Source organism: Phyllostomus discolor, chromosome 1 (assembly GCF_004126475.2).
Source record: "Phyllostomus discolor isolate MPI-MPIP mPhyDis1 chromosome 1, mPhyDis1.pri.v3, whole genome shotgun sequence".
NCBI lineage: Eukaryota > Metazoa > Chordata > Mammalia > Chiroptera > Phyllostomidae > Phyllostomus > Phyllostomus discolor.
In genome coordinates, this window is record NC_040903.2 from 69,098,020 (window position 1) to 69,122,064 (window position 24,045).

General features: G+C 41.7%; 1 protein-coding gene and 1 long non-coding RNA gene across 7 annotated transcripts in view; both read right to left on the reverse strand.

Moving 5' to 3' along the window:
* PRKCQ (protein kinase C theta) overlaps positions 1–24,045 on the reverse strand; it is a 121,175-nt gene that overhangs the window by 16,234 nt on the left and 80,896 nt on the right. For all 6 annotated transcript variants that reach the window (XM_036024454.1, XM_036024460.1, XM_036024439.1 and 3 more), the window contains 3 exons: positions 21,067–21,240; positions 2,451–2,542; positions 777–839 (listed from right to left, as the gene is read on the reverse strand). In XM_036024454.1, the coding sequence (XP_035880347.1) occupies positions 777–839; positions 2,451–2,542; positions 21,067–21,240 (329 nt within the window). The remainder of the gene's footprint in view (positions 1–776; positions 840–2,450; positions 2,543–21,066; positions 21,241–24,045) is intronic.
* Positions 5,037–19,208, reverse strand: LOC118500270. The gene is made up of 3 exons (XR_004902823.1): positions 19,196–19,208; positions 13,493–13,497; positions 5,037–5,162 (listed from the first exon to the last, which is right to left on the reverse strand). It is a non-coding gene; the product is annotated as an uncharacterized LOC118500270 (long non-coding RNA).

Sequence of the window (24,045 nt, forward strand, 5' to 3'; positions counted from 1 at the left end):
TTTATGTCAGGCTCTCAACTGTCCCTTCTCTCTGCAGTGGCTGTCCTGGCCTCCAGTGGCGTCAGCCAGCCTCCCCTCCAGCTCCTTTCTTATATGTGTACTTCCCCCCTCATTCTGCAGTGAGTCAGAAACCAGACAACTGAGCTCTTGAAGATTTGTGTGTTAAGTAAGTGCCAGTAACCATGTTTTGAGAAAAGAAGTGAGGAGATTGAGATACAATAGCTCCCGTCTGAGAAGGGGTGAAACGATGGCCTATGGTGGAGGGGCTTTGGACAGACATCCATTCACATAAGAGGCCGCATGTGGTGTTCTGGGCACGTCTACAGGGTGTGGGCTCGCAGGCTTCCGTTGGTGTTCCATTGGGTGTTCAAGGGAGAGCTCCCCTCCACGCCCTCCCCCGCCAAAAAGGAGAACCGTCAATCAACATTTCTAGGCGGCCCAAAGGAAATACAGGCCAAGACAAGAGATGTGAGAGACATAATGGAGAAAGCAGTAATACATCGAAGAGAAAGCAGAGTGTTGGAAGGGAATCAGAAACACGGAGGTGAGGGGATGAATAAGAGTAAGGACTGGAATGCAGAACAGAATAAGATCAGAACCTTTTTGCTTTTGAGATTGGAGTTTCTTACTTGTTTGTGATGAAATCATCACCTGTGTTATCACTACGGGCAGGAAGCCTGGGTGAGACACAAAGACACTGGGGCCTTTCCGTGACACTGAAGGGCAAGGGTCACGTTAACCGGACCGGGAGACACAGTGTCAAAGGGAAACTGTACCTGTAGACAATGCCTTTGGAATGAAGGAACTGCAGACCAAGAATGATTTCAGCGGCATAAAACCTGAGGGAAGGAAAGGCAGGGTTCACCATGAGTGCATGGACAGAGCAAAATTAAACCCCCATTTTGCCTAGTGAGTGCTCCACGCAGTCCAAGGCTAAATGTACACACTCAACTTTGTATGTGCATAATCCCTCTGTGTACACGCGCAGTTTTCTTTCAGCCTAACAGAAGGCAGATGAGAATGAAGCAGAGCTGGTATCCGGAGTTAGTCCTGCCTGCAGCTAGTGCTCGTTTTTATATTTTAAGCTACAGTGCTCAAACTGTCACTTTTTCCCTAGTAAAACATATGCAAATATTAAATGTAATGGTATAGTATAATAGTACAGTATAATATGTATAGTATAATAGTTTAGTAGTAAATAGTTTTCCCTTTTATTTTAAACTCTGCTTTGCAGCCCTTAGACCTGTGCTCAGGGCTATTCCAAATAGAATTGACTTGTTCACGGGCAAGAAACGCAGCCCAAAAGGGGGCGGGGGAAGGATGGGAGAAGATAGGAGGTGCTACGAGGCTCTCCGTCTTCCAGACACCCGGACAGGAAATGAATGTGCACTAGCACTGGGGGGATTAAAGCTAGGGATGAGGGAGAACTCCCTGAAGTGAGGTTTGCTGCATCCCCTGGGTGGCCCTGAGGATACGCCTGTGCCTGGAGGCCTGCATGCCTTGCACAGCTGGAAAGGGGGTTGGACGGAGTGAAACCTTTCTAGCAGAAAAATGCCCGAAGGTTTCTCAGCTGTGGCTACCCCGCAGGATTATCTCTGGGCAGTTTGCTGATGGTTCCTGGAGGCCACGAGATCGGTGGTGTGAGACCCACTGGGTCTCACAGAACGGCCCCTGCAGCAGGGTTTCTGCAGGAGCTGGGGAACAAGCCGTCTCTTTGGCCCAGCTCAAACTCAGCCACTCCAAGCCGTTACTGGGGGTGAGTGAAAGGCTATTGAAGAAATAAAGCTTGTGTGTCCCCAGCATGTTTAAATGGGCCCGCTAGCACCATGTTTTTGGTTGTTGCTGACGGTCACAGTGGTTTTACCACTCAGGAAAGAGGGGCCACAAGGGCTGGGGGTGGGGCAAGCGTGGAGGCAGGTCCTCAGCTGCAGTCCCACCTGAGGGCGCAGCCCGTTCGGTTTCACCTGTGTTTAGAGTTGCCCAGGAAGGTGAAGATTTATTCTCAGACTAAGCACCCCTCCTGGTTTCCAAATTCTCAGGCTCCAGAGCCACATGCTTCATGGCTTCACACTGACCTTCCCACTAAAGGCCACAGCTGAAGCTTCGTCTGGTGACCCCCCTCTTTAAGATCTGCACTCCACTTAACTGGTCTCTTGAAAGGGTAAACGTTTTCTTCCATGCCTGAGGCATGGGACATCTCTTTGAGAAACTAAAGAGTTGATTTCAGAACACAGAGAAATTAAATGAAACTGGCACGAATATAAGATTCACAAACGGGGAACACAGTTGCCCCGTGTGATCATTCTCAGGGTTCCCTTGCCCTGGGAGTGAGGCAAGCTGGGTGCGGAAACAAAAACAGCGCAGGGAGAGAGCGTATTCTGTGGGCACAGTGGGGACGAAGTAACTGCTGAGAGCGATGGAAACCCCCAAACCCTTCAAAGGGCTCTTACGTTGCTCTGGAAAGGTCAAACTTGTGGCAGCTTTGGATGTGGTACATTAAGTCTCCTCCGTTCAGATATTCCATCACAAAAAAGAGGTTTTCCTGGGGAAAACAAAAACAGTCCCAACCTTTAGCTTCCTTAAAAAAAAAAAAAAAAGGAACACGAGCATTACTTTTTAAATGGATTTAGATGATTTCACAGGAACCAATTCTGTCTTGGGATCACTTACAAAAAAAATGTTAAAGTCATTTCACTGATCTATTTCTGACCCCCCAGAAGCCTGGGAGCCTGTAGAATGCTTGCTAGGATGCCCGGGGGCCAGGATTCAGACAGACGAGGCACTGTACGAGCGAGGGTTTAACTGGACTTGCCTGCCTAACCAGGATGGTGTTGGGCACTTCGTGGGTGCTGGTTGTATACCTCTGAAACGAACAGTGTGTAGGATGGTAGAATAAACACAAATAGGGCTCTACTCCAGGGGCAGGGTGAAAGCATCTGTTCACTCAACACTCAGTAACTAGTTCTGAACATAGGTCACAGGCATGGCCCTGTGGGAGAAATGAGCGTGGAGATGCTCATTGCCGCCTCATCCTCCAAAGATGAGGAGACACAGTCCTGTATTCAGGGAACTTGCAGTCTAGTGTAGCCTTATTTTTCTCCAGTGCAGGCTCTGTTTGTGGCAAGCCACAGCTTAAAAGCATGTTGCCCCTAGAAGAGGGCTCCACACTTGCTGTCAGAGCTGGGGCCCTGGACTGGCAGCCATCGAAGGCAAGGCTGAGGTCTGCAGGGTGTGGTCAGAGTTTCAGAGGTGGCTGCGATTCCAGTAAGTCTGAGCTCCTCCTACTACGTGCGACATTCTGCCCTCAATAAGAATATTCATAGTACTTTGAGTGCCCTGATTTTTTAGGGTCCCCATGAGCCACAGAATTAGTAATCCATAAAGTGTGGCATGTCTGTGCATAAATTTGCACCTGAAAACCTCACCTGGGTGATTTTTTAACAGAATTAACCTTTAAGTCTTGATATGAAACTGGCTGTGGCCTAGGGGCACACCCACTGCTGGCAGACACGGCATTCTGGTCTGACAGCCACAAACACTGCCTGCTACACATTCCACAAAACTAAGGAAACCCAGCACTGTGAGGATTATCTCAATAATTCAGGTAACGGCAAGCATCATTCTGCTTTGTCCTAGGTTGACCTTCGATGGGCGGTCACTGGAGCCCACTCTTCCTCTTGTGGACAGGCCAAAATTCTCTACTGACCGAAGTCCAACGTTGATATCTCAAATGTGCTTTGAGAGCGATCATTTACTTCATCTGCACACACCTGCTTTCTCATTAGTACATCTTCCTCCAAGCTCTTGCTGTCATAAGTACCATATAAACAGCTTCTAACCTTTACCCTTATACCCCAAACTGTGATGGCCTATGTACACACAGTGCTGGGGTCTCCTAAATACTCAAGAGAATGAAAAGTATAACAGCTTAGAGTAAGGCCACTTAAAACAGCACTCCTATGGAAGATTCCCTGTACCTGTTAGGATGTTTACAAATTCCTATAAAGTCTGAGATTTCAGGATTTACAAGTTGTCAGCTTGGACTTAGAGAAAGTGGGGAAGGCAACTCGAGGCCAAAGGCCAGCCCTTACCCGTATACATCCCTGCACAGAACCCCGATCCCATCAGTTCCCTTGTCCCAACCAGACTGTCACCCGTGGTGGGGGTTGGGGGACCAAATTTGCGCAGTGAAAGAGCCTAAGAAATCCCAGTGCTCAGTCAGGGTTTACCACGTGGGCTTTCCAAGAAGGCCATGCTGATGTTGTGATTATTGACGAAATAGTAATGGAGATTTGTAGCCTGTGGGTGCCACACTTAATCCTACTAAAAGATATTATGGCTCTACAATAAATCTTTAAAAACAATCTATTCTAGTTCTTATCTTTATATTACACTGGGGGCACTGAAAAAAGCCCATTGGTTGTCTTTGGTTGTTTATGATGGCATTTTGCTTCAGTTTAAGCCTTTGGTTTGGGTGAATATTAGCTAATAATAGGGGCTTTTTAAAGGGGGATAAGGGCAGTCCCTGCTTGGAAGTCCAGCTTGGGTGAGCAGGGTAGGGGGACTTGTTATTCCCCTAGAGGGTGCTATTTTGAGGACCTTTGCCATCTTCTAGGGGTTCTGCTAGCTATTTGGAAGTCTCAAGGACCCGTTCATCCAGGAACTGTTAGGTCCACTCTGGGCCCAATGAGATGGGTCTGTGATGAAATTAGCATAAATGAATGTACATACAGACCACACAATCCTGGGGGTTGGGTTTTGAGAATTGGATTTTGAATGATGGGTAAACCTTTTCAAAGTTGAGTCCCAAATCCCAGTCATAAAAAGTGAGTATGAGCCCTGGCTGGCATAGCTCAGTGGATTGAGCGTGGGCTGCGAACCGAAGTGTCGCAGGTTCAATTCTCAGTCAGGGCACATGCCTGGGTTGCACACTGATGTTTCTCTCTCTCTCTCTTTCTCCCTCCCTTCCCTCTCTAACAATAAATAAATAAAATCTTTAAAAAAATAAAAGTGAATATGATCGCAATAGCCTCAAACTTTCATAAATGGCTGGGAAGGGAGTGCTCAGAGTGAAGGTGACCTGCCACTGACTTAGAACCCTGCAGGACCACCATCAAAAACAAAAGTCTGCCCACTGGGGAAACTCTGCGTTGGGTGGAATACTCCACTTAGGGTGGAGAATTCCACTTAGGGTAATTGTGAAGGTCATGGTCTTTGCCCCTACTTGGACCCAAATTCAGAGCTCTTTTACATGTGACCTTGGAGAAGTTACTTAGCCTCTCCTGAGCCTCAGATTCCTCACTTGTAGAATGGGGGCAATAACATTCCCACCTCCTGGGTTGTCGCTGAGTATTACAGGAGATGGTGTGTGTGCAGTGCTGGCTCAGGGTTGGACTCAGCACGCATATGATATCTGGTAGCTGTTGTAACTATAGGAAACAATTTAAAAGTCAGTCAAAAATAAAATAAAAATAAAAACATACAGCTGCTCCTTCCAAAAGAAAGGAACTGCACTGTCCAGGGACTTGGATCTCCTAGTCTAGTCTCTTTGTTCTGATCCCGCGAGGAAAGAAAAAGCAAGCAGGCTAGTGAGGGCGAGCATGGCCTCCCGAGCTTGTGACTCTCTCACTGGTGCAGCCGGCTCCTCCTTAGTCCTAATGATCCTTTAACTGATGCAAATGATTCTTTTGAGGGAGTGAGAGTCGACATTGTGTGATGTTGGGGGAAGGGATGCCCTGGATGTAGAATTTGTGGACAGCGCTGGCACAGCATTTGTGTTGTGGAGATTCTCATCTGTTGTGTCACTAGCTAGCGGGTGGTCAGGTAAGTCACCCCACCCCTGGGCCTCAGTCTCAACCTCGGCAAAGCAAAAGGTGTCAGCGAGGTCCTCAGCTACATTCCTCCTTCCTAACCTAAAGACCCCCTGATTTTCAACATTTGTTTTTCATAATTTTTCCCCTTTTTCTTGGGGGAAGAGATGAAATTAAACTATGACTATTGAGCACGTTATAAGATTCTGTAGTGCTTCCCAAATGATAAAATAAACATTGGTAGGAAGATGTTATGCTTACAAAATTCTTAGGAGAAATCTTTGTCTAGAAACAATAGATGTTGGAAGTAAAATTAAAGAAGTAGTGATGAGTCCTCTCTGTGAACTTTCCTCACAGGAGGTAAACACATGGCGGGGCTCATGGCCCACCACAATACCTGAGGGTCAGAGGGCCTCCTCCCATTTAGCAGTTCCCTGGTTATGCTGACAGAGCTTGGCTATTGGTTGGGGGCAAATTCCTCTTTGTCCCAAGGGTCCCAACTGCTTTAACATTTGAGTTAATCCCCTATGGGCCAAGAGCCGAAAAGTAGAATGGGTTAGAACAAACTGTGGCTCAGCACTCTTTTGAGTAGACAGCAGGAATGGCAGAATGACTTTTTGATTGGTCTGTATTTTGTTTCTGAGTCTTGCATCTTATTCTTTTAGAAAGAACTGCCAGCCAGCCTGCTGAAGAAGCGTATCATCTCTGATTTTGGAAAAGAATTGAAATAAGGAATGGAGCTCAACCTTTAGGATCCTGGCTCCACTCCAAGCGTTTGGTGAGTTTTTTCACTTTGCCTACCTAGTAGCTCCTTGGAAAAGGGAATTTTATAATGGGAGGGTTTCCTTACTTAGCCAGTTTCCTGCAGGAGGAAACACACTAGGGTTGTCGCAACCTCTGCTGTCAATGCAAACGGACTGTCGGTAAAGTGAATGTTCCTGTAAAGCTTCGTGTTCGTACCATTCATGGTCTTCAGAGTGAGTTCTGTGAGTGCTCTTCTTCATCCACTGATCTTATTAATGAAACAGGCACACACTGAGCATATTTCTGTCCTGCTGGTCAAGTGAGTTTTAGTTGAGGTTTGACAGTACAGTTACATCAGGGTCACTGGAAGAAGTGATTCATTCAATAGTGTTGAAGAACCTCTGGCTAATAAGAATGATTTTGGTATATCACTCAGTAACATTTATCTGTCTATCAGCTCTCCAGGTCACAAACACACCTATGGCATGCACACTGCTTTGTTTGGAGACTATAAAAACAAGAGTAACAGCTTTGTTGTGATTTTCTGACAACTGAAGGCAATAATCAATACTGATGTTCTGTAGATAAATGAGTATCTAAAGCTCTGTGGCAATATTTTTGGGAGCTTTTAAAAATGGTATGTATTATAGTCTTGCAAAATCAATTATATATATATATATATATATGTACAGGCATATATATCTGTGTGTATGTGTGTGTATGTACAGGCATATATCTGTGTGTGTGTGTGTGTGTGTATATATATGTATAGAGAGAGAGAGAGAGAGAGAACTTGCAAGAATTCAAAATAGCCTAGTGTTCTTGTAAAGAATTCTGTGTACAAGGTACTGAATTGTCCAGTTTCCACAAATAATCTTCCATTGCTTGGTTGAAAAAACTGCATAACTGGCTCTTTTATGTTCTTATAAAAATATGAGATCATTTTAAGGAGAGTCTAAATTCCTTTGTATTCATTTTCTTTAGGAAATATTTACATGAAATTTTACTGTAAAAGTGATTTATGCTGGTAAAGTGAAGAAATGAAGGTAATCACTATATATAGTGATATATATAAGAATAGGATATTTTAATAGTTTGCTAATCTAAAAACTGAAAAAGTCATTTTTCACATAAGATCTGTACTAATTTCAGTGGTTTTCAAGACCAAATAATTCTGGTCTGAATTGAACTAAGACATTGTCTTGGATTCTCTACCTTCGTGACTCTCAGTCTATGTACTTACACAGCTGATGCACTAAGTCTGAACTAGTGTCAGAAGTGGAGGTGGGGCCCCCTTCATCAAGGTTTACATCTTTACTTCTACTTATTGTTCCCCCAAAACAAGGTTTTAGTTGAGAATTACAACGTGTAAGAGTTGCCTTTTTGACATCCTTAGCACTATGGTTGTGAGGACATGGAGGGGCTTCCTGTCTTGACATAGACACAGAGCTGGGGTCTGGGCTGCCCCAGCTATGTGCCTGGAAGGGGAACCCAGGTGTGGGGGAAGTTCGCCCCTGGCCACCGTGCCTGGTGGACATGCTGGACTCTGGGCTCAGTCAAAGTCTCCCTGCTACACTTAGACACCTATGTGGGATTGGCCACAACGGCCCTCAGTTTCTTAGGTATATTCGTAATTTAGAAGACTGGAGCAGTTCCGAATCTGAAATTCATTTTCTTTCTTTTCTTTCTTTCCTTTCTTTCCTTTCTTTTCTTTCATTTCTTTCTTTCTTTCTTTCTTTCTTTTCTTCTATATTGAGCTACAAATTAAAACATCCTAGAAAACAGGTTTATGACCTTTTTCATGAGGAATATACCATCAAATAAAATTAACAGATAATCATATACGTACTTTCTATATCTAAATCTAGTGTGTGTGTGAGAAAGGGAGAGAGAGAGAGAGAGAGAGAGAGAAAGAGAGATGGCTCCCTATAGACTAGAAAACTCGTTCGTTAGGGCCCATTTACATTTCTACTATAAATTCAAATTAGTAAAATTCACCGCTTTCAATCAATTCATTAGTACATATCAGAAATAATTGTGCCTGAGTTTCTAGAGATTCACACTTTGCAACAGGAACGTAGGCTCAGTTGATCTTGACTGGCTTAATTGTCCCACAGGGTCTTCCTGCATCAACAAACACATTATTTCCCTTCATCACAGAAATACAAGCAGGACTCCATTCCATGAATTTCAAAACTGTTTTCCCTGACATGATTACGTCTGTAATGAGAGGCAGTAGAGAAGTGAGGCCTATGGACTTTGCTACCAAGCTGCCTGAGTTTGAATCCTGGATCCCCTACTTAATAGCCGTTTGACCTTTGATATGTTGTTTACCCCCTTAAAGGGGCCACCTCATATAGATCAGGGCCACCTGATCTATAGAATGGGGATAAAATAGTGTCTACTTCATAAGGTTGCTGTGAAGATTAAATGCCCTAAAATGTGTAATATGCCTAGAGCATGGATTAGCGCACAGTAAATGCTCTATAAATGTCAGCTGTTGTTATTTTATGACTATAGTTATTACATGTGATATACATGCCATACATGTTGAGAAATATATATTCATAAGCACAGAGGAGTCTCAGGAATAGATTGTTTTAACATAAAAGACAAGTTTTAAGGAATATGATTTTGAGGTGAAAATGGCCTACTGTACTGAAGATTTTAACTAAATTATCACTGCTACATAGAAAAAAAGATGAAAAAAAAGGAGGAAAGGAAATACTAAATAATCCAACTTCTGGGTATCTTTGAATGCTGTAATTAGGAAAAACTTTCTTTTTTAAATAATACTATTGTGTATTTTCCAATTTTTAAAGGATGTTTTGATAGGATTACTTTTATAATGAGGGAAAGTAAGAAATTTTACTTAAAAATTTTAAGTGATTTTTCTACTGTCTTATGTTTATGTGGTATGTATGCTCAATATTTGCCAAGGGAATAGGTTATTCTTGTTCAGATTTAGGCTACTGAAGAGCACATTCCTGAAAGTACGAGGAAGAGCTAGGGCCTTGAACTCTGTCAGTATAGCGATTTCAAAGAGGTCTGGAATAAGTCCGATTCACTGATAGATTCAAATGAGCATTGCTGTTTGTAGTGCTGGCATGGAGATTTGCATTAAGTGTTTGATGTCAAGTCAGGTGCTATCTTTTCCAGCTCACCTAAGTGGAAAGTGGCAGGCTTAATCATGAAGAAAGTAGCACCAGGCACAGGGTAGAAGAGTCATCTGGTTATGAACTTTTAAAATCACTTTTAATCAAAGTAATGCAACTGGAATAGTTATCTCAAAAAAGAATCAAAATAACAGGAAGATCTAAAAAGAGAGTGTCATTAAAATAAAAATCTATGTTTACAATATGAAAGCAAAGTGATTAAATGCAAGATTAAAGTGATAGATTTAACAGAACTGGTTGTATAGCTCTCACAGGGCTATGTCTGCATGCACACTTATTGTTTAGAGAAGTTAAAAGTCTTAGGGCTGACAAAATATATCAACATTTAAAACAAGCTAGTTCTTTAAAAGAACATTTTGTGAATGAATATTCTAGAATTACTAAAGGAAAATGTAAAGGTGGACTCATTATTATTTTTTAGAAGTTTTGTGATTTAACTTCTACACTACTTTTCCCTTAGAATGATTACATTTCTTTTTAATAAGAGAATGAAAATAAAAAGCTTGGGGAATTACTTAGCGACAATGTCTATTCCGTATAGCTAATGATTGCCAAATGTGCGTGGATTATGGGATAAATGAGAACTTTATAGCATTAAAGAAATTAGCTAATGGTTTGATCAAAACAATAACTTTTTTTTTAGGCTCTAGCTCTTCTAGGACACTAATAATTAATTTTGAAAACACATAGACAGCTTGGCAAATTTTACGCAAATGAAGTCAGAAATACCTACTCCCTCTCCAGGAAAAGTAAGGTGGGAAAGGAGGAGAAGAATAATTATAGTCATATTTTGCTACTATTTTTCTTCTAAGACTAGTAAATTAATGTGGTAAATTTTATTGAAGAGAAGATTTGCAATGCCTGAAGAAGAAATAAAATTAGAATCAAAGTATTTGCTACATATTACAAAATATCTAAATATACCAGTATCCTTTTAAAAGTATCACATATTAAGCTTGTGTAAAAAATGTTGTAGCATCCATTATAGTATAATAATATGAAAATTGGAGAGTAGAATTCACCTCTACTTTGGGACATATTCTATTACACCCAATGGAAAGTGTACCCTGAAGAACAAAGGGGAGTTGGTCCATATCTAAAAATTCCAAAATTAAGTGAAATAACCCACATACAGTATTTAGCCTAGTACGCACACATAGTAAGAACTCGCTAGTCCATGTTGACTTTTGCTACCTGCATTGCTTCTCTGTCACACAAGGAAGGGAAGCATTCAGTTGTATTATAGTCAGACCTCAAGGATCACCCCAACACATACATGGTCTAGAGCAAGACTACAAATGCATGCCCCACACCATATGTCTAACATTTTAAGTGTTACAAGTCAACCTCATCAACTGTAAATTTAACTATGTTCTATATTCTCATATTTTTCTCTATATGTGTATGTATAGGTGTTGTGTGTATGTTTTGAGTATATATTGAGGAATATACCGTAATAATAATCAAGAAGGCCAGTGATAAATTTATAATTCCTCCAAATCTTGCACCAGTTAAGTGGCTACTCTCAGAAAGTCCTAATCCCTTGCCCCTACCCGCCCCGCACACACACACAATAGAACCTAGGAAGATGTCTGCACATGCTTCAAGCTATTTGGGTATGGAATTCTGGGGTCCCGGAGCATGGCTTAGAGATGGGGATAGGGGCGGGGGGCGGGACTCCTTGTTCCATGTGGCTGGAGGAAGGCCATAGTGAGGTTCTAAAGTAAGGGGCTGGGCAGAACCCCTTTGGCTTGGGTCTAAGATTTACAACATGTAATAAATAATTTTCCAGTTAAGTGAGTTGTGAGTTGGAATCCGTGTTTAGCCTCCTTGAAATCCGAGCTTTACTAACAGTTTTGGATGGACAGTACAATCTAGAGAAGAGCACTGTGCTGTGGTAGGCTGATCTTCTCCAGATCTCAGTTTCCTTAGGATCACAATGAGGGTATCAGACTCCTTAGGTTTAAAAAAATTTTTACATCTGTTGAGTCTGTCATAAAAAAACCAAACGATTGTAAAAAATCAAATTAGAAGCTGTGAGCAACCAAGATGTCCCCCGATAGGTGAATGGATAAACAAACTGTGGTACATCCAGACAATGGAATATTATGTGGCAATAAAAAAGAGAGCTCTGAAGCCATAATAAGACAAGGAGGAAACTTATATGCTCATTACTAAGTGACAGAAGCCAATCTGCAAAGGCTACAAATTGTGAGTCCAACTATATGATATTTTGCAAAAGGCAAAATTATGGAGAAGTAAAAGGATCCGTGGTTGCCCAGGGGTTTGAGGGCGGGAAGGATGAAGAGGCAGAGTGCAGAGGATTTTTAGGGCAATGAGAAACAGTTGCGTGTGATGCTGTAATGGTGGCTACATGTAATAATCTCATTAGAACCTATAGAATAGTCAATATAAAAAGTGAACAGTAATGTAAACCATGGGCTTTAGTGAACAACAGTGTATCGACATCAACTCATCAGTTTTAATAAATGTACCACACTAAAGCAAGATGTTAAAAAGGGAGAAACTATGGGGCCTGGGGGAGGAAGGATATGTGGGAACTCTGTACTTTCCACTCAATTTTTCTGCAGTCTGAATCTGCTCTAAAAAATTGTCTATTAATTAAAAAAAAAACTAGTGGCAATAGGCTAGCCAATACATTCAAGGTAATGCTAATGTACTTGACTGGAAGAAAAACATCTTTAGATTCTTCCTCATATGGAATTTATACAAATATCAATAAAATAATGACTAAAGAATATGCAGACTAATAAAGTTCTATTAAATTTGTAGGTTTATTTGGCCTATAAAGGTAGAAATTTACACAAGGAAGGTAGCATTGCAGGTTCTATTTAAAATCTTTCTTGAAATGATGACTTCTAGAAACATGTTTTTAATTATCTTGGTTGACAGTATCCACTTAAAATATTTGTAACTGTCTTTTAGAAATAGTTTTTTTTAACAATAGTTTTGTGGAGAATTATTGCTTATTTTTTTTAAGGATTTAAGAGCACACTCCCACTGTGGACAAATACAAATGATGATGTGGTTTAGAAGCCTCACAGTAGGTTTCGTTTCTTTGTCTTGAAGGCTGGTTTCACCTCACCAGTCTCCATCCCTGCGAAATTCCCATCGCACACTTTCTCTTCAAACTTTGGCCCTTAGGTGGTACCTTGAAATTTCTGCTTCTGTCTCTTACTGAATCTTTTTTGGAGCCCCTGTTGCTGACATTTCAAGCCTCTTTGGTGCCTCCAGGTTCTCAGTCCCATTCCTGCCCCTGTCATTTCCAGCCCGAGGTGGTGTCCTACTTTACTGGAGTGATTGCCATCTCTGTGAGCAGCCTCAGATTTCCTCTCCAGCTAACTTAGTCTCCTCCTTTCTTCCTCTGTCAGAAGTGACAACTGTCCTTACCAGAGTTTGTTGTAGTCTTTATGTTAACCCCTTCCTCTTCCAGAATCTTCCTCCTTGAATTCCTCCCTGTTGTCTGGTTTCTTCCTCTGTCTCAAGCATTCTCCATTACTTTTAACTTGTAGACCCTGTGATCATAGCACACTTCCTTCTTCCGAAACACACTTTCTGAAAGACATCTGTATAACACTGAGTCTGCCCACCTGCCACTCCTTATGCCTCTGTCACCTGACATATGCCCTTGACCTCCTACTAATAAGGTACTTCTTTCTGTTCCTCTTACATGTGAACAGTTGGCCTCGTCGCCTCTCTGAACACTGTATTTGCTCTTTTTTGAAATTCTTTCCTCTCCACTGACCCTATTCTGATGGTTCTCCCCTTATCTACCCAGGGGATCCTTCTGTTGCTCTTTTCCCCATCTTCTTCCTCCTGCTTCTGAAGAGAAGGCTCCTCTTGGGTTTGGTGCTTGAGCATCTTTATTCTGACTCTCCTCTGTTCCCACAGTCCCACATTTGTCCCGTCCTCGGGGTGCGTGCCATGGCCCCTCAGATGCCGTGTGGTCATGGTTTAATACGGAACTTCTTTGAGAGGGCCCCATTTTAGGAGAAGTTACTTCTGGAAACAACAAGTATTAAGCAGCCAGGTGCTGCTTATCTTATGTTTTCTCTCAGACTGCTGGCTGAGAAAAGGACACTGACATGACAGGAGTTTTATTGTGGATAGACAAGGAGATAAGAATGATGTGGAGGTCAAGGCAGAGAGTTCAGAAGCTGCAGTGGGTGCAGAGCCTGGGAGCTGGGGGTGAAAGGGAACCAGCGGGCAGAAGGACATGGAGAGGTTGAAGTAGGCATGCCGAGGGTGCACATCCTCTCCTCAGCCTTTCTGGCACCTGAGGATTCTGGTAGATGTGTTATAGTCAACCAGTACAATTCACTGTGGGATGATTTCTTTTCCATGCATTCCACCTCCCCCCCATCAAACATTATCTAGCATTCTGTGAGGAAATGAATAAAAGGAAAAGAACAAAACGTCCTTCTTGGTATCAAGGAAAGTATTATTTACATGGAGAAACCAAGTAGGTGCCTCTGAAAGTAGTTACAGAAAAGGCCAAGCAGTACTGGAACAAAACCAGCTTTCTGGAACTTGTAAGCCGAGAAGCTTCAGGTGGGGAGAGATAATGGTCATTAAACAGGATTTCGTGAATCTGAGCAGTTATGGAGGAGGTAGTCTCTGAGCGAGCTTTCAAAGCAGCGAGCAGGTTCACCGATGACGGCAGGCACTTCCCTACAATAACACTCTTGAAGTAGATGCCAAATGCTCTTGTCGTGAGGGGAGCTGGTGACAGTACTTTTGGGACTTTGAGAGAACAGCTGACAGAGAAACGAACTCACAGTGTGGTTCCGTGAGCCCTGAAGAAGCATGATAAAAGTCACATAAAGGTGAGAAAATATCCGTGATCTTACAGAGCAGGTGTGCAGAAAGGGCGCGGCATTTCACTAGGTGCTGCTTATGGTCAAAGGGTACTGAGTATTTGCTCATTGACTGCTGACTATCTCCAGTATGTTGGGGAGGGGGTGGTGCCGCATGAATTTACCATAAATAGGCTAATTTTTGTACATTTACTGTAAATCGCACATCTGTCAGATCATGCTTGAGTTGCACAGAGAGGGTGTCTGAAGCACACGGAAGAGATGAAACACGCATTTCCAAGCATTCTCACTACAGGAAACTGCAGGAGTGCTTTAAAGAAGGCCAGCCCGTCAGTCACCACAAATGGGGATGACACAAAACATTAATTCTTGTCTTAGTTTGTGGATAATTGTTTTGGAGGATGTGGTTTGTGCAGGGTTTTCTTCCTTTTCTTTTCTTTTCTTTTCTTTTCTTTTTTTTCTTTCTTTTTTGCTAAAATTGTGATAATTGCCAGTGCTCCTAACTCAGCCATCAGAGGGTTTATGGATTAACAAGTGTTGCTGAGAGCTTCAGATGAGGCAGTGTCTGAATAAAATGCTTGAAAGTAAAACCTCCTGGAAGTCTTAGATGGCTTCTTGCTGTCAAGTCATGGAAATATCAGAACGACATACTTTTTAAGACTGCTATGTTGACAAGTTTTTCTTTTATTTCAAATAATAATAAAAATCTTGCAGTTAGTATGACACTTTCTTTATGAAGGATTCAAAGTTCTCTGCAAGTGCTATTTTTGGAGGCCCAAAGAGGACAAGGTTACAAAGAAATGTTTAGGTAACTTGTTGAAAGTCACACAAAGTGTCAGTCATAAATTCATAACCTGAAACCATGAACACAGGGAGCCCATGTGGAGGTCGGCCCAGAGTCAAGCTTTGTGTGTTCTATAAATGGAAAGTGAAACTCAGGCTTCTTTGTCATATTAGAGAAATGTCAAAGTAACACTAAGAAGGTTCAACTGCTTCACAGTGGGAGTGTGGAAGTCAAGGGCGGTGGTATCCATGTGAATTAACACTGGGTTCCTGACTCCTGATACAGCACTGGGCAATCTGCTGGTGGAGACCCACAAAACCCCCACACCTTACGCGCCGCCTGGGGAGGGACTCTGGGATGTTCGCATCACCTCAAACTGCTCTTGGGTGTGAAACTGTAACACTTCTTAACCTAGTTGTTGACAGACTGTAGTACAGATAGAATTTCTATCTGTAGTGAAATTCTACAGAATTGCTAACTTTCAGAATTCAAAGGAGATGCAAAGGCAGGCCATGGTTCACTTTTAATTTCTAAGGAAATTATTTCAAAACAAAATGAGAACACAAAACAGTGTTCTCACAGTGTTAGAGGTTTCTCTTTTTTCTAAACTAATTTTGGAACCAAACTTTCTTATTTTTCCATAGTGTTATCAGAGATAAATCAGAGAAACTTTAATTAATTGATACTTGATTTGATTATTCTAATATTTTAATTTAATGCTTGAATTGATTATTTTAAAACTTGTATTCATTTGTTTAGAGAGATAGAGGAAGAGAGGAAGAAAGAGAGGGAGAGAAACATTGATGTGAGAGAAAAACATTGATTGGTTGCCTCTCAAATGTGCCCCAATGGTGTAAGGGTGGGGAATTGAACCCACAACCCAGGTAGGTGCCCTGACTGGGAATTGAACCAGTGACCTTTTACTTTGCTGGATGACACCCTACCAAATGAGCCACACCGGACAGGGCAAGATACTTCAGTTATTGATCTTTCTTTTACTCTAGCGTAATTAAAAAGAGAGGAAAATTCTTTTTCTCAGTGTTTTGTCTTTCCTGTAGGTCAGCATTTAGTTACTACAGTGATGACATGTCACTAAGATACTTCCATGTTCTGAATACATAGGAGGCCCATAGCTGCATGAAGAGACACATGGTAAAGTTGGAACACTGTTCCCAGTTACCAGGTGAATGGTGACCAAGGTGTACAGAAGCAAAGTACATTATTCTTAGCCTCAGTTTTCTTATGGGTAAAATAGGAATAATCATATCAACATCATTGGAGTTAACAGAATTAAATAAGATAATATATTTAAAATTCCTAGTAAACTATCTGGCACAAAGTAGGCCCTCAATAAATGTAGGCTTTTAAGTTCACATTTTTCTGTATTTTAAAATATACATTGGGGCAGAGATAGCCGGTTGCCTACCTTTCCTTCCTAGTAAAAAATTTTATTCTGGCTACAAAGTGCCCAGCTGAAAGACAAAGTCTTCTAAAGCATTCTCTGGAGCTATAGAAGAGTCAGAGATGTGTGGGCAGAAGTGTTTTGTGGGTCTTATGGAAAAGTAGTTTAATAATAAAAGAAAGACAGCTGGCATGGTCTTGTTTTATTATCTCCCTCTTCCTCCTGCTTCTTGACTACAATGTGGTTGTGAGGGCTGGGCTCCAGCAGCCATAGTGGCCTGAGGAGTTCCCTTGAGGATGGAAGCCCCGTGCTGGGGATGATGGAATAGGGAACAGACTGTGCCTGGGTCTCTGATGAGTGACACCATGGAACTGTCATACCTGCTCTGAATCACACGACTCACTCCCTTTCTATGAAGGGACAAACGCTTCCATCTCATTTCAGTCATTGTTATGTTTTGTCCTCACCACTAGCAGCCAATGCAACTTCTAACTGACACGTTATTTCCCATTTAGACAATTCTGAAACTGGGAGATAGCTTCTAATACAGTTTTTAAAATAATTTTATGGAGAAACGCAATAGTGCATTTAATTATTAGTGGTATCTTAAAATAAATAAAGCAGAATATTGTTTTTCTAAGTTTGGTAGAACTTAAAAAATTTATTTACGAATTTGAATTAGGAAATAGTTTTGCAATATAATCCCCATACAGTTTTCTAAACTTTCCTTTTTGCGGGAAACATACAGAACTTAGAAAGAGTAGGTCCCCAAGAAGAATTTGTTAAATTCATTTAAAAGTTACATTCTAAAATAATTTGTGAAATATATTTTCCAGGTTTTATGATGAATTTGTTTCTAATGATTTTTACTTTACGTGTGAGTACAGTTGAGAATGTATGACAATTATTCTTTTTGTGGACTTTTCCTATTTCTACTTTTTTAAAAAATGCAAATAATAGAAAATAGGTACTGAACATATAGTTTTAAAATCCAGTATGCATGTGAGACTTCACTGGCATACATACTGAATTTGGTATTAAGAGGGACTGTGCACTTCAAGACATGTGGGCTTTCATGTGAGACACAGAAAATAAAATGTTAAGAAACACTAAATGTTAGTATAAAACAAAGAAAAGAATAAAAAGCCATGTCTCCCCCCACTCAGACAGCAACCTCTCATCGCAGTGATCTGTCCAAGACTCTGATGCCAGCGATTCATGTCGCAGCCTGGAGGAAGCACAGAGTTATCTCGATCTGGCACTGGGAAAATTAATTTCAAAGGTTCTTCCTTTTTGAGCCTTGTTCAGGTTCAGATTCAACTGACACTGTCTTGCACACCTACGTCCCAAGCACTGTGCCTTCACACATGGTTTGTGGTTCCCACCCCTCAGCCCCTCTGTGTGGCGATCCCTGCCCTCTACCCGGTGTGTGGCGGGGAAGGGCCCCGGAGTCCCGCCGACAGAGGGCTGAGCTGAGACTACCGTTCCTCAGAAGCCCAGCGCATAGCTAGTTTCACTCTTCATAGCTTCCTAGATGACATTACCCTGTTTTCACACTTCAACAGGTCAAATGTCCCTCACATATGAACTTTAAAAGTCTTTAATGATTTAACCCACAGATCCTGAAAAATTACAAGGGAATCTTGTCCTCAGAATCTCCTGAATAATCTAGCTTTCAACAGGTGGGCTCTGTGGAGGTGGAAAATAAATGAATAATTTTCTCCCAAACCACAGTTCCCTAGAAAAGTAAATAGTCATTTGTCTTACCTAATGTCTCCACTGGTATGCAAAGCTGACTATCGCCTCAAAGAGGCCATTTTCAAAATGTTCCCAGAGCAAATCATCATTCATATCAGTTGTTGCTTTATACACTCGCCTGCGGTGTTTAATTGGCTATGTTGTTGGGCATGCAAGATCCGAATGATAAATCACATCTTAAAAGCAACTCAAAGTCCTTCAGAAAGTGTGATACAAGCTTCCCACCCCCATCCTTCTAAAATGACTCAGTGCCTTGAAATCTAAGTGATGAGCCAGTTGTGTTCGACATTTGTGCACATTCTCTGCCACTTTTTCTCCTGCACTGACTTCCCGGCTCTGGAAAAGCACTACAACAGTGGGGAAGAAGTCAGCAAGCCTGAGCCCTGAGAGATGAGCAGAGATAGCTACGTTCTAACAGAGTGAGACCGATAACAGCCTTCCCCACATGGCATGAAGATAAACAAACAAACAAACAACATCCCAGAGGGGAAAAGGCACCAAGCTCCACGGATTACATAATGCCCTAGAAGCCTGGTCTGAGGTGTATTTAGCATTTAGACAAGCCCCAAAAGAGGAAAAGGGAGACTGCAAACAGTGCCAGGGTGCCCAGCAAACCCAGAGCAGAGACTGGGAAGAGAGCGCGGCTGAGTTCCTCACTTTGTCTTTTGGTAACGTGTGTACACCAGCCCAGACCAATGGATGTTGATGATCTCCAGGAGGAAATTTCTAGCAGGACATCTCTCTTACTCATTCTCATAAATTCCAAACTCCTTCCTGCTCCAGAAAATAAGCCTGCTTCCCTTTAAGCAGCTTCTCGTGCTCCCTTCTTTCTTTTATGCTTTCCCTCCTGTAGCCCCCCACACGTCTACTGCCCCAAAGTCTTTCTGCCTATCCAAATTTCAGTTTCTAGGATTCCAGCTGTGGTGCTTAGCATCTGTGCTCTGCCATGTCACATTAGTCACACCGTCAGAAGTAGCACTCTTGCCGCTTTCTTTCTTTAGGGTGAAATTCTCCAATTTCTCAAGGCCAGAAACCGTATTACACATTTCCATATCCTCCACAGTGTTTTGAGTACAGTATATTTTAGTGAGTGTTCCTTCATGGTCTAGTTTCTCTTTATTTTAGCTATGTGTATTTATTAATTTATTCTTTCACTAAGCATTGGTTGAGTACCTACTGGGGGCTGGAAAGTGGGGATGAAAGCCCTTGTTGCCGTCCACATTTTCTTGTTGCAATCCACATTGAACTGATCAATTCCCAGTTTCCCAGCTAATAGTTTCTGTGGCTGGGGGCATCTGAGAGGCCCTCTATCTTCTTGGTTACATTAAGGCAGTAAATTATCATCAAGGCTTGGAATAGAAGAAGAGAAAAACTTCATGTTCTTTGAACCTTAACCACATGGGTCTGTCTATTATTCTAGGCTGTGTATGATGGGGATGGGGGAAGGAGACTGTGTGTGATGGGGATGGGGGAAGGAGACTGTGTGTGATGGGGACAGGCGGGGGGGAAGGAGACTGTGTGTGATGGGGGGGGGGAGGAGACTGTGCGAGATGGCGACAGGGAAGAAGAATGGAAGGAGAATAGAAAAATGAAGAGAAAAATTGAGCTTGTGCATGAGATCAGGAAGGACAAGGATGTTCACTTTGGTGTTATTTAAATCAGAACAAAAAGCTAGAAATATTCTAATTAGGTAAATCATGGTCTAGAAGAATATCCACGGATGTGAGATGTATAAATAGAGTGTTAAAAATACGAGTTACAGAACAGTTGATATTTACAATAGGCTGCTATTTTTATTTTAAAAAATTCACTGGGGGAAAAATCTAGAATGATGAGCTTCAAAGTATGAATGGTGAATATGCCCGAGGGGTAGGATTATAAATGATTTCCTTCTTTAAGTGTGTAAGTATTTTCCAAATTTTCTAAAAATGATCCTGGATAACTTTTGAGTCAGGAAAAAAGTAATTATTTTTTTTCAAGGAAAAACGAGACCACGATGAGAATATTCCCAGAGCAGGAGCAAGTCCTGACCACATAGCCCCTCCCTCAGTGCTTGGGCCTGGGCTCCTTGGTATGGCCCTGGTACAGATGGCCCCTCTGCTGGCCTGAGAAAGGAAGACAACAGCGCATATGCCTTTCAGTCTCTTACAACTTTTGTCTCTTCAAATAGATGTATGTAGGTGAACACACAGGTGTCATTTTTTTTTTCCCTCACAAGGCATTGCTTTGCCAAACAAGTCACAAAACCACTACAAATCCTAGTTGTTATACAAGTTAAACCATTAAACCAAATTCTACAAATGCAAACAAACAAATCCAGGAGTAAAGCCCTTTCCCAACGGACTACATTAAAAAATTCTAAGTAACATTTCGACGGTATTTTGAGGAGAAGAAACTTGTGTGGATGAATGAAAGGTGGACTGAAAGGTAAAGATGAAACATATAAAGACTGTACCCCACATCTCACAATGAGGGTGCCACCAGGGGCACTGTGCTGGGACAGGCACATTTTCTAGGGGCAGGCAGACCAGGGTTGTCTGCACAGAAGCCATACCTTGGTCTGGAACGTACAGAACATGTGTGTTAGGAATGGGTGCTCCCAGGCCAAGGAGAGAACTCTCTTCTCCACCATCGTGCACTCAACATCGTCGTCCATCAAAACCACGTCTTTCTTTAGGGCTTTTATTGCAAAAAATTGATTCGTTTTCTTGAACTCTGCTAGGAAGACCTAGAAAGAAGGGGAAGAAATAATTTCATTTTAGAATTTGAATTTGCACTCATTAAAGAAGGGACAAGTCTGAGGAAGATGTGAAAGGAGGCTTCCTTCTCAACCCTCTTTGTCCCCTTTATACAGACAAAATAGAGTACTTCATGGTTTAGGATGCCCCCTAACAGTCTCATACTTTCTTTGTACTTTTCCAAGTGTTTCCCAAAACTAGTGTGCAATTGGATGGGTTATTCTCGGTCCCTGAAAAATTGTATTTAAAAAAGTATGCCCTGTCTGCCCAGGATCCTGAGTGTACTGACAGAAGCAGCAGCAGGTAGCAGAGAGGTGGACTTGATTATACTTGAAATCTCACTGCAAATAAGCATAAAACCTTTCCAAGTTTTACCCAGTTTTTCAAGGCAAAAAAAAAAAAAAAAAAAAAAAAAAAAAAGAATCCTTGAGGAATAGAGCTCTCCTGACTTGCTTACAGAACGCACAGCATTGCCCTGGCTGGGTGGCTCAGTTGGTTGGAGGGTCATCCTATATATCAAAAGATTGTGGGTTTGATCCCTGCTCAGGGCATGTATGAGAGGCAACTAATCAATATTTCTTTCTCATTGGCCTTTCTCCCTCTCTCTCTCTCTCTCTCCCCCTTCCTGTCTCTCTAAAATCAATATAAACATATCCTCAGGTAAGGATTAAAAAAAGGCGGGGGGCGGGGGGAAGAACACATACCATCTTATCTAATGGCACAGACACCAATCACAGTTTCAAAACCTACTATGTATTAGGCATTCTGCTTTGTACTTTCCACATGCTATGTCATTTTATTATCTTTTAATTCTTAGCTGAGAACACTCTTCAAGAAAAATAGGAATAAAAAAGTAGGATCAAAGAGAAACTTAAGTTTCTCAATTCAAAATGGAGCTACTCAGTGTAAAATCTAACTCCAAAGTTTACTTTTTCTCTTGATTTTGTGAATCTCACATGAAAGGACACCAGATGGCACCTAACAGAGAATTTCTACAAGTTTCGTCTTTGCAAATGATGCAGCCACAGATGACAGACAGCTGCGAGGACATGGCATTTGGAGACAGAAAACTCCAGCTCGGGTCTCATTTTACAGACATTTCCTAGCTGCGGGAATGTGGGCAAACCAGTTAACCTCTCTGGGCTTCGGTTTCCTAACATGTAAAAGAGAGAACTGCCACCACATTCTCTCACTTACAGGGCCACTGTGAAAATCCAATGGGACGCCACAGGGGAAAGTGATTTGGGAATTACAAAATGCTTTCTAAATGACAGTTACTAAGAATACTTGTCATTCGTTTCATTTATGGACTTTTAGGGATTCTTGAAGTCAATGATGCTAAACCAGTAGTGAAAGTGCATGTCTATGTGTAAAATAATACAGCGCAGACCCATAGCTATGAGGTAGCTGGCTTGATAGAGAGTAAAGAGCTTAGATGCAAATTCAGGCAAATAAATAAGGTGTATAGCGTCAGAAAACATGCCATTTGTTCTCTTGGGCCTAGAAGTAGATACAGAACAAGAATATAGAGGCTACTATTTTGGTGAGGAGCCACACTCCCTATGGAGAGCAAAAAGGAAGAGGAATAGTTTGGGAGTATTCTGTTTTGTGAGCAAAGGAAATGGTTGTCCTGTGGCTTTGATGCCTTGTCCTCCTCTCCATGGGCCCCACAGTGCTGTCCTCCTGGAGTGTAGGGACCCAGGGTACTGATGGCCAGGCACACAGCAGAGGACACGCAAAGCTCTCACTTGTGCCAGGTATTTACTAAGGCTTATAGGTTTAACTTAATGTCTTTCTTATTAACCATGTTCCAGTGAAGCAATACACACAGGAATAAAGAAAGGTAAACATTTCATTAACAATTAAAATGACTCTTTTGGTAACTGCTTCTTGCAATAAAACATCCAAAAACCAGCCATCAAGTAAGGAGCTGAAAAGGTAATTTCCATCTTTATAATGTACTTTCAATTTTTGGTAACAGGTTATGATTGCACATTAATTGATGCTAAATTACAGTGAAGCCTGGCTATAAAATTCCCTATTACACTCAGATTAATGCCAAATGGGCCTGCTGTGGTTCATATTATTGTGGAAATGGACTAAATGAATTAATGGATTTCAGCTACAGTTTGCAGGGCAGAATAAATGTTGTCAAAGGTGAAGCGCTGCTGTTTAGTCCAAACCCCAATTATAGCATGATGGCACTCAGCTGTGACAATAATCAGTTGCCTTTTAGTTTGTTTATTATTAAATAAACTGGGTAAGCTTTCTAGCCAAAGTCTGGTGAGCAGGTGCTGAACATAATGCTAGCTTCGGACATGCATATTCATGGAATAGTAGTCTCTGGTTAAAATTTTCATAGGTGTCATATTCAAGAATATAAATGGAGAGTGCCATTCATACATTAGATATGCTTAATATTGGAAATAACCTAAAATCCTATATTCTGTTTTATTCCTCTTTACAATCACTGGTTTGCAAATATTCTCCCATCACTGATAACTGATTGTAACTTCTTAAATTATGCCTTCTTCATCTCCTCGCCAGCTGCGACTGGCAGAGACAGCCCACAGCTGGAGTGTGCAGCAGGAAGAATTTAGAGGAGGGACTTTCTCCATGAAGCTTTTCCCAGGACTCTCAAGCTATGGCCGTGTTATGGGCTGAATTGTGTCCCTTCCAAAAACTCATATGTTGATGTCCTAACCCCCATAACCTCAGAATGTCCTTGTGTTTCGAGACAGGGTCATTGCAGAGATTATTAATTTAAAAGGAGGTTGCTGAATTGGGCCCTAATC